Below are 10,850 nucleotides of genomic sequence, written 5' to 3' on the forward strand. Positions count from 1 at the left end.
CTCTTCTTACAATGTGACTGACATTGTTTCCACTGAAAGGTGGGGTCTGGGTCCCACGCCTCTCAAATATAGTGGTGGCTTGTGATTGCCTCATCAGTGGAGTACAGCAGAAATGATAGGATGTGACCTCCAAGGCTAAGTCATAAAAACAATGCAGCTTTTGCTTGACTTTCTTTAGGGAAACTTGCACCATGTTGACAGATAGCCCCCACCACTTGAAAGGACCACTTGGAGAGAAACAGATCTCTCATCAACATTTAGACCAGCCTGCCAGACATGTGAGTTAGCCACCCTGGAACTGAATCCTCAGTCAAGCTTTTTGATGACTGCATATCTAACCAACAACTCAACAGTCTTGTGAGAGCCAAACCAGAACTGCCTAGCTAAGCCACTCCTGAATTTCTGACCCAGAAAAAAACATAAGAAATAGTAAATAATTATTGCTGTTTTAAGCTACTAAATGTTGAAGCAATTACTTTTATGGTAGTAGATTATAAATTCAAGTGCTGCTGGATTTTACTGGCCTTATATTTCACTTTATTTCTGATGTCTTGAATAGTTTTTCAAGTTTCTGATGCCTTGAACAGTTTTTGATGCCTTGGAATAATTTCATAGCATCAGATAATCTATTCTTTGAAAATCTGAAAGAATTTATTTGAGAAAACTTTTGTTCCAGTTATTTTTAAAGGTTGTAGTTGCCATTTCCCTATTTTTATTTTTTTTCTATTTGTGCTCCTTTTTCCCCCTTTGATTAACTAGCTTGTGATTTATCCACTTTGTTATTAATATTTTTCCTTTCAAGGGACTGGCTCTTGGATTCATTTAACAGTAGTAAATGTTTTCAAATTCTATCTTTTTTTCATTAATTTTATAGTTTTCCCCTTAACATTTCAGTGCTTACTTGGTCTAGTGTCCTCATTGTATATGGTATTAAGTTGGAATCCAGTTTTATTTAACTCATATAGTTAATCGGTTTTCATAATGCTATCTGGTAAATAATCCATACTTCTGTCTTTGATTTTTAATGCCACCTCTATTGTTAATATGTTTTTGTAGATAAAGAAGCACATTGGTTAGTCTCTGAGCTCTCTGCTCTATTCTACTGGTCTGTCTGTCTGTTCTGACTTTACTACTATAGTTTAGGTGATATGTCAGTGTCTGGTAGTCTTCCCATTTGGTTTACTTGTCTTTACCAACTTACTTCCTTTGTCAATTTTAAGGAACAGAAGTCTATTCTGTTCCTCAGAATAGCCATCTGGAAATTTGACTGGAATGTATTGAATTTAAGTTACTGCATCCAAGAGCATGGAAGCATGCTTCTCCTTTTATTTAGATAATCTTTCTTCTTTATTGGAATGTGAAAGTTTTCTTCAAAGAATTCTTTGTATTCTTGGTTAAGACAGGGTTTCTTTTTTCTTTTTTTTTCTGGTGTGAATGGTATCTTACTTTCTAGTAGTTGATTGCTGAGTCAGTTAAACTATTTCTTTATTGTATCTGATAGTTTTGCTGAACTCTCTTATAGTTTACTGTGTACTCTTTTTCTAGGTAGATGGCCGTAACTATGCAAATAATGACATTTTATATTTTTGCTTCTAATCCTTATACCTCTTAGTTCTTTTTCTTTTAGTATTTGCCAGAATCTCTAGTGCTATGTTGAAAGCAGCAGTGATGGTGGTCATTCTTGTTACCATTGTAAAGGGAATATATGTGAAGTTTCTCCATTAAGCTTAAAGTTCTTGATATTTAACCTTTGCCACTGTAGGGAGTTTATTTTTTTGCTCTAGTTTGCTAAAAGTGTTTTTAAGAGAATATATGGGTGTTGTGCTTCCTGAATCTTATATCACATGATTTTTCTGCATCAGTTGAGATTATCATGGATTTATTCTATTTTCTAGTAATACAGTGAATTATGTTAATAGATTTTTCTCATGTTGAATGATCCTTGCATTCCTATAGTAAACTGATCACGCTGCATATATTTGATATATTACTGAATTTAATTAGCTGATATTTTATTTAGGATTTTTGTATATTTACAAAATTTACAAATGTGCCCATAATTTAATTTTATTTGTATCGTTCTTATCTGGCCTTGGAATCCAAGATTACACTAGCTACATAAAATAAGTTGGCAATTTTCACTCTCTACTTTGTTTTCAATGTATTATAATAGTAATTAAGTTAATTACATGTTTGCTAGAACTCAACTATAAAGCTCTTAGAGCTTTGGGATTAGGGAGAGGGAGGAAGAGCATGGCTGCCATTTTAATTTAGTACTGACTAGTCTATATAATTTTTTATTAGTCTTTCATCTATTTTGCCATTTTATTATTTCCTTTTTGTACTTTACTGGGAGTTGATCCATTTAGGTAAACATTTAGGTGTATTTGCCTGTAGCTGATAAATATCCTTATATATATAGTTCACAACACCTTTGCATCATTGAAAAATCTTATGTCTAAAGTTATTTCCATATTTTGCCCAGTATTTTTTTCATAACCGTCTTATTAGAAATCTGACTTTCATTGATCTGACATTAAATTTTTAAGAACATCTTTTGGCTTTATGCATTTTCTCAATCATTTATTTGTTTCTTATATCTTTGACATCCACTTTATTCTTCTTTTTTGAAGTTTGATTTTTTTTTTTTTTTAAAATGGGGGATGGTTTCTCTTTTTTACACTCCTGAGCTGAATGCTTTATTTCTAGACTTTTTTTAAACTTTTATTTTAGGATTAGGGGTATATATACAGCTTTGTTATATAGATAAATTGTGAGTCATGGGTGTTTGACATTCAAATTATTTTGTCAACCAGGTAAAGCATAGTACCAGATAGGTAGTTTTTTGATCCTCGCCCTCCTCTCACCCTCTACCAGCAAGTAGGCCCTGATATGTGTTGCTCCCTTCTTTGTGGTCATGTGTTCTCAATATTTAGCTCCAACATATAAGTGAGAACATGCAGTATTTGGTTTTCTGTGTCTGCATTAGTTCACTTAGGATAATGGCCTGCAGCTCCATCCGTGTTGCTGCAAGGGACATCGTTTTATTCTTTTTCAATGCCTGTGTAGTATTCCATGGTGTATGTGTACCACATTTTCTTTATCCAGTCTATTTTTAATGGGCATTTAGGTTGATTCCATGTCTTCACTATTGTGAATAGTGCTGAAATGAACATACACATGCTTATTGTCTTTATGATAGAACAATTTATATACCTTTGGGCATATACCCAGTAATGGGATTGCTGGGTATGGTAATTCTGTTTTAAGTTCTTTGAGAAATTACCACACTGCTTTCCACAATGACTGAACTAATTTACATTCCCACCATCAGCATATTTAAGTATTGCCTTTCCTCTGCTATCTTGTCAGCATCTTACTATTTTTTGAATTTTTAATAATAGCCATCTGACTGATATGAGATGGTATCTCACTGTGGTTTTGATTTGCCTTTATCTGATGATTAGTGATGTTGAGCATTTTTTTCATTGCTTGTTGACTGCATGTATGTCTTCTTTTGAAAAGTATTTATGTCCTTTGCCTACTTTTTAATGGGGTTTTTTTTTTGTTTGTTAATTTGTTTAAATTCTTTGTCGATTCTAGACTTTGGATCTTCGTCAGATGCATAGTTTGCAAATATTTTCTCCCATTCTGTACGTTGTCTATTTACTCTGTTGATAATTTCTTTTGTTGTGCAGAAGCTCTTTACTTTAATTAGGTCCCATTTGTCAATTTTTGTTTTTGTTACAGTTGCTTTTGGTGTCTTCATCATGAAATCTTTGCCAAGTCCTGTGTCCAGAATGGTATCCCCTAAGTTATCTTTCAGGGTTTTTACAGTTTTAGGTTTTCATGTAAGTCTTTAAACCATGTCAAATTGATTTTTGTATACTGTGTAAGGAAGGGGTCTAGTTTCAATCTTCTACATATGGCTAGCCAATTATCCCAGCACCATTCATTGAATAGGAGTCCTTTCCCATTGCTTGTTTTTGTCAACTTTGTTGAAGATCAGATGGTGGTAGGTGTGAGGCATTTTTTTCTGGGCTCTATATTCTGTTCCATTGGTGTATGTGTCTGTTTTTATATGAGTACCCTGCTATTTTGTTTACTGTAGCTTTGTAGTTTGAACTCAGGTAACGTGTTGCCTCCAGCTTTGTTCATTTTGCTTAGGGTTGCCTTGGCTATTTGGGCTCCTTTTGGGTTCCATGTGAATTTTAAAACAGTTTTTTTTTCTAATTCAGTGAAGAATGTCATTGGTAGTTTGATAGAAGTATCATTGAATCTGTATATTGCTTCAATATGGCCATTTTGGTTATGTTGATTTTATTCATGAACATGGAGTGTTTTTCCATTTGTTTATGTCATCTCTGATTTCTTTGAGCAGTGCTTTGTAATTCTTGTTGTAGAGATCTTTTACATCCCTGGTTAGCAGTATGCATAGATATTTTATTCTTTTTGTGGCTATTGTAAATGGGATTGCATTCTTGATTTGGCTCTCAGCTTGGATGTTATTGGTATATAGAAATGCTACTGTGTTTTGTATATCGGTTTCGTATCCTGAAACTTCCCTGAAGTTGTTTATTAGCTAAAGGAGCTTTGGGGGAGAGACTCTGGGATTTTCTAGGTATAGAATCATATCATCTGCAAACAGAGATAGTTTGACTTCATGTCTTTTTATTTGGATACCTTTTATTTCTTTCTCTTGCCTGATTGCTCTGGCTAGGACTTCCAGTACTGTGTTGAATAGGAGTGGTGAGAGTGGGCATTCTTGTCTTTTTCTGGTTCTCAAGGTAAATACTTTGAGCCTTCACCTATTCAGTATGATGTTAGTCTAGCTGGGTTTTTTAAAAAAAGTATTTATTTATTCATTTATTTAAGACAGCGTCTCGCTCTGTCTTGCGGGCTGGAGTGCGGTGGTACACTCACAGCTCATTGCAGCCTCAACCTCCCAGACTCAATCGCTCCTCCTACCTCAACTTCCTGAGTAGCTGGGACTACAGGTGTGTGCCACCATGCCTGGCTAATTTTTGTATTTTTTGTAGAGATGGGATTTCTCCATATTTCCCAGAGTGGTCTCAAACTCCTGGGCTCGAGCGATCTGCCCAAAGTGCTGGGATTACAGGTGTGTGCCACTTTGCCCAGCTGCTCTAGCCATTTTTGTTTCCTTCAAGTATTTCATTTGGATCTTGCACATTTTTTGTGTAATTATTGTCATTATTACATTTAGATTTTTAGGAAAAAAAAATTAAGAATTGTTATTTTTTTCTTTTAAATTCAAAGATTACTTAATAATATAGTATGTTACTTGGGTTTCAGAAGTGTGGACTTTTAAAATTCTATTGTTAATAATTTCAAATTTTATTACATTGTAGCTAGAGAATGTATTCTGTATTATGTTGATGCTTTGGAATTTATCATGATTTATTTTATGGACTAATACATGGTCTATCTTATAGTGCTATGTATTCATGAAAATAATGTGTATTTTGTATTTTGATGGTGCAGAGTTCAACACAGATAAAATAACTGAAGCTTATTATTTGTGGTGTTTAGTCTTCATATTATTAGTGTTTTTTTGTTTTCTTGCTATAATTTTTTGAGAGGGACATATTAATATCTATCATTACAACTAATGGTATATATATTTCCCCTCACATTTGTGACACTTGTCGTTTGGTACGTTTTGAAGTTTTATTTGTGGATGCAATTTATTTTGGATATTTTTTCTTACTATTCATATAAAAAACATTTTTGTCCCTTATGGTATTTTTGCCATAAATTTTACTCATCTGAAATTAAGTTTGCTATTTCAGCTTTCTTTTGATTCATATTTTTGTAATCTTTTTCTATCCTTGTATTTTTAAATATTTTTCTTTTTAGTGTATCTCTTCTAAACCACATGCTAAATCTTATTTTTTAATCTATGGGTCTTTTAATCTGTAAGATTAAATTATTTAAAATTATTTTAATTATTATTATATTATTTTGCCATCTTTTCTTTTCTTATTTTCTGTTTTCCCATGGAGCAAGTTCTCTTCTGTTTTTATTTTGTTTTTCATAGATTCCATTTTGGTTCTTATGATGGTTGTGCTTAACTTAAAACCCACAATGACTTTTATTTACCCCTATTGACTTTTTAAATGTATTAATATCTTAACTTAAAACCCACAATGATTTTCATTTGCCCCTCCTGACTTTTTAAATGTATTAATATCTAGGTCATATTTTAAGTAAGACGTGGACTTTAACACACTCTTATGTCCTTCTCTTTCTCCCCTCATGTTTGTATTGTCAAGAATTGTAGTTCAGATATGTAGGCATTGACATACTTTCTATGTCTCCTTTTTTCTTTGCTCTCCTATATTTTTTGTTGTTAGTTTTGTTTTATGATAACAATAAACTTTACCAAGGTACTTGATCACCTTTCTTGTCATATTTCATGCAGCCTTTCCTGAATTTGTTTCTCTTCTTAATTGACTTATTAGAAAAATAGGTAAGTGTATATGTTTAAAATATATTTAGATTACTTATTAAAATAATAGAAACTATGTGTGAAATTGAAACCTATATAAATGAAAAGGTGGTGATGAGAAGAAATTTAAGCATAAAACTGTCAGTCAATCTAAAAGATGGGAAAGGAAGAATAAAAAATGGTATGTTAGAAATAAGTCTATATTAGTAATCACAATAAATAAACATGGATAATAAAATAACTGAGTCATACTGATTGAGTGAAAAACAGAAATCTTGCTCTGTGCTCTTTACAAGAGACCTATTTAATTTCACAATAAAAGGTCAATCATGTTAAACAGTGGTTAAGATCCATCAAGCAGATGTATTAGGCATGAACTAATATATAGCTAAGCACCATTTCAAATTGTATAAGCAAAATCTGACAATATTAAAAGAAGGAATCAAAACTCCAGATGTATAGAGAATGATTTTAACTGATCTTTCTTGAAAAGGACCTTAAAGAAAACTAATAATCAGAGCTATGTTCATAGATGATAAGACAAAAGAGATATCAAGTTTATATAATATTGTTGGAGGGTTACTTATATACCAAAAAAGGAGTGGAAAATTACCAGACTCCTGGGAGAAATACTACATCCTGGTTCGTCAAGGAAATGGAACAAGAATGAACCTGGACATTTGTTGTGCCAGAAAGCAAGGAAAGCTCTCAAACACCAAAAATGGTCATATTACAAACCTAGGAGCCAACCTGAAGGGATTTTTACTAGTCTGAGATGAGAGAATCTTGCACATCTAAAAGAAAAATGATTGCAATTTAACTGCAACCCATCCACTATGTAAGAATCAGTGAGTATGTAAACATTGAAAAGCAAAATAATACAAATCTCATTGGTCATAGTTGGTGATTGCTTTGCCCTGTCTCATTACTCTGAAAATTGATTTTTAAAAGAGAGTAAGTTTGGGAGATAATCAAGCATTTTATCTTGTCTTTTTCATTAGGATTACATTTCAGGATAACCAGAAAATTTGTAATGGCAAGTTTTTCATTATAGAAGAATTATAGCATATGTATGCACAAGGAATGGTAGAATTACAGAATTAGACAACCAATTTGTAAAACCTAATGAAATCACAAATCCAGGAAATGATCATCATTTATTGCTAAAACTTTTAATGAAAGGTTTAAGAGAATCTTGGAATGGAAGGACTGGGCTGATAGCACCTGAAGCCATTGTTCAGTTTAGCTAACTAAAATGTACTATAGGAAGTATATACGCAGGTATTCTTGTCAGAAAAAGTGAACCGTAGTCTAATCAAGTCTCTGGAACAAAAGAACCAGCTAACAGGAAGTAAATAAAGAACTTAAACGCCACAAGAAAACAATTAGCCAGATCATTTTTAATCCTTCAGAATTCATTAGTTTGAAGTATATCTCTTATAAGCAGTATGCCACTTTATTTTAAAACTCAATTTTAGTATCCTTTTCTTTATCAATAGGCTTACTTGTCATCTTAGTTTATTGTTTATATAATTCTTTTTTCTGTTTAGATTTATTGTACTTGCTAATATTGAATATAGGTGTCTTTCTTTTATTGTTCCGTTAGGGGAAAATATTTGTAACATTTTAAAAACTATTTTCAAGGGACATTTTATAGTATTTTTTAGTAAACTGAAATACAGATGCCTGAAAATTTCACTTCTAGAGGTTTGTCATACAGAAATATATCTATTTATCATATAGAAATATTTGTATTTATCATATAGACATTATCATAAAGAAATATTATTACAATAGAAATAATTATATATTTAAGAGAATTCTTTTGCTATATGTTATAGCCAAGAAACTGGAAGCGATCTTAATGTCCATTAATATGGGAACAGTTAAGTCTTGGACATCAATAAAATGAAATGCTACATAAGTTTTGCAAATAATATTAGTTATCTATTATTGCAAAACAAATTATTTAATACTTAAAACAGCAAACATTATCTTACCCAGTTTCTGAGGGTGAGGAATCTGAAAGAAGCAAAGCTGTCTCAAGGTCTCTCATCAAGTTGCAGTGAAGCTATCAGCAGGGACTGTAGTCATCTGAAGGCTGCACTGTGGTTGGAGGATCCACTTCTAAGATAGTTTACTCACATGGCTGTTGGCAAGATGTCTCATTTCTCAGTGAAAGCAGAAGGTCCCAATTCCTCACCACAGGTCTGCTTAAGTTTTCTCATGACATGGCATATAGCTTTTCCCAGAGCTAGTGATCCTAGAGAGAGCAAGAAAGAAGCTGCAGTGACTTTTATGACCCAGCCTCCAAAGTTGCATAACACTACTTCCTTATCCACTTTATTTCCTATTCATCGGAAGTTACTCACTAAGTTCAGCCCATATTCAAGGGGTGGGGAATTAGGCTTCACTTCTTGAAAGGAAAGGATCAAATAATTTATGGGCATGTTTAAAAATTACCATAAATAAGATAGGTCTACCTGTACTGAAGTGGGAAGTTGTACTCTATGTATTAAATGAAAAAAAGAAAATTGCAGAATTACCATGTCTTTATTAAGGAAAAAAATCAGTGAAGTATGAATGTGTGTTGTGTATACATGGAAGAAGGTTAGAAAAAACACAGTGAAAACTGGTTATAGTGATTATTTCTTAAATTATTTGGGGGAAGGTAGGCTTTTAATTTTTACTTACATTTTAATGTTTTAAATATTTATGAACTTATTTTCAGTAAAAGAAATTAGATTCCTGATTGCTAATATGTTTTTAAAATAAATCCTTAAATTTTTTTAAAAAGTAAATCCAATAACTACAGATTGAATTTTATTTTTATTGTACTTTTTATAAAACTAGAGATCAGTGAGTCCATTTATTTTCTAGATAGATACAACTTTCACAGTTTCACTCCTGTAGTTTGAGTTTCTGAGCATCCCAAATTTCTTTTCTTTTTTTAATTTATATATTTAAAGTGGATTCATTATATTTAAAATTTATTAAATTTATTTTATAAACATTAAAAATAGGCCACTAGATATTTAAATATATGGCTCTGAATGTTCTCATTCTTGAGTTCTTATTTGTGGTTAATGTTTTGTTGTTTAGATATATATTTTCATGTAGTTTATTTGGAAAATAGTAGTTTGGCTGCATATTTTTTACCCTTGAATATTTCAGTACATCTTTCCTTTACCCTTCATTAACACATTATGACAGTATATGGAAATCTCAACTGAAACACTTTATCAAACGTTTTTAATTTATCTCACTTTTATTTTATAGGTAGTGCTGAGTTTAAAAACATCTATGATGTAACTACATAATCTTGTACAAGTAACTTAGTCTTGCTAAACGTTAGTTTGCATATTCATTTAGTGTGAATAATAATACCTTATTGGATTGTTCTGAGAGTAAATGAGATAACGTAGCCCTATTCATAAATGTTCAATAAGATATAGCTGCAGCTAAGATGGTGCTGCTGCTGATAATGATAGTATTTGGCTTTCCTTCCATTTTATTGTAAACTCCTTAAAAGTATCTGTTTCCTTTATTCTTAGTAGGTACTCAATATTTTAAATTGAAATTTAGAATTAAGAATGTGTGATCAAATAAATACAATGAAAAATTTAAAAAGAAACAAAATGGATTTGCCACATAACCAATTTATGATCTGTTCTTTCCACTAAAAGAATTACTTTAGGCAGTTTTAATACATATATTTATCTCTTCTCCATTCTAAAATGCATAATAGTAGTAGAAAGCTACCTACAACATGGGATTTCTGTGAGGAGTAACTGAAATATAGGTAAAAAACTTAGTAGACAAGTGCTATATAGGTGTTTCTTTTGATAGTGATGATGTTTCATGATTGGATATATTATTTAGCTGTTTGACTACTATTGTTATACCTCTCCTTACCTTTCTTGGTTTTCTTCTTTGTTGAAGTTCTTTTTGGCTTGCCACTTATGTTAATCTGCTAAATGTCTTTATCTTTGTCCATCTTCTCACTTAGATTTCTTTTTCCTAGAAAGCCTGATCTTTGACCAGATGGCAGTAACATTTGAAGATGTCACTATTATTTTTACTTGGGAGGAGTGGAAATTCCTGGATTCTTCTCAAAAAAGGCTCTACAGGGAGGTCATGTGGGAGAACTACACAAATGTCATGTCAGTAGGTAAAGTTATCCCACCTCATAGGGAATAGTCAGAGTTTCTTTTAGGAACAGTTTTGTTGAGTATTTTGTTTTTTTATCTGGGTGTTATATTGAGGTGTTGGAAGAGATATTCTCAAAAATATTTCTTAAATCAGGTCACAAATAAAAGATAAAGCAAGACAGATTCCAGGACACCTAGGTTGTATCATTAATAGATACTTGTGATTATTA

General features: G+C 32.0%; 1 protein-coding gene across 8 annotated transcripts in view; it reads left to right on the forward strand.

Moving 5' to 3' along the window:
• ZNF214 (zinc finger protein 214) overlaps positions 1-10,850 on the forward strand; it is a 66,060-nt gene that overhangs the window by 13,263 nt on the left and 41,947 nt on the right. Inside the window, exons 4-5 of one of the 8 annotated variants that reach the window (XM_008008263.3) lie at positions 6,443-6,490; positions 10,494-10,640. The exons of 3 other annotated variants lie outside the window; for them this stretch is intronic. In XM_008008263.3, the coding sequence (XP_008006454.3) occupies positions 10,514-10,640 (127 nt within the window). In that variant the 5' untranslated portion in view covers positions 6,443-6,490; positions 10,494-10,513. Of the gene's footprint in view, positions 1-6,442; positions 6,491-6,527; positions 10,641-10,850 lie in introns of those variants that run through there. 4 more of the 8 variants (XM_008008272.3, XM_008008250.3, XM_008008271.3 and 1 more) reach the window with 4 other exon arrangements.

Source organism: Chlorocebus sabaeus, chromosome 1 (genome assembly GCF_047675955.1).
Source record: "Chlorocebus sabaeus isolate Y175 chromosome 1, mChlSab1.0.hap1, whole genome shotgun sequence".
Classification (NCBI taxonomy): domain Eukaryota; kingdom Metazoa; phylum Chordata; class Mammalia; order Primates; family Cercopithecidae; genus Chlorocebus; species Chlorocebus sabaeus.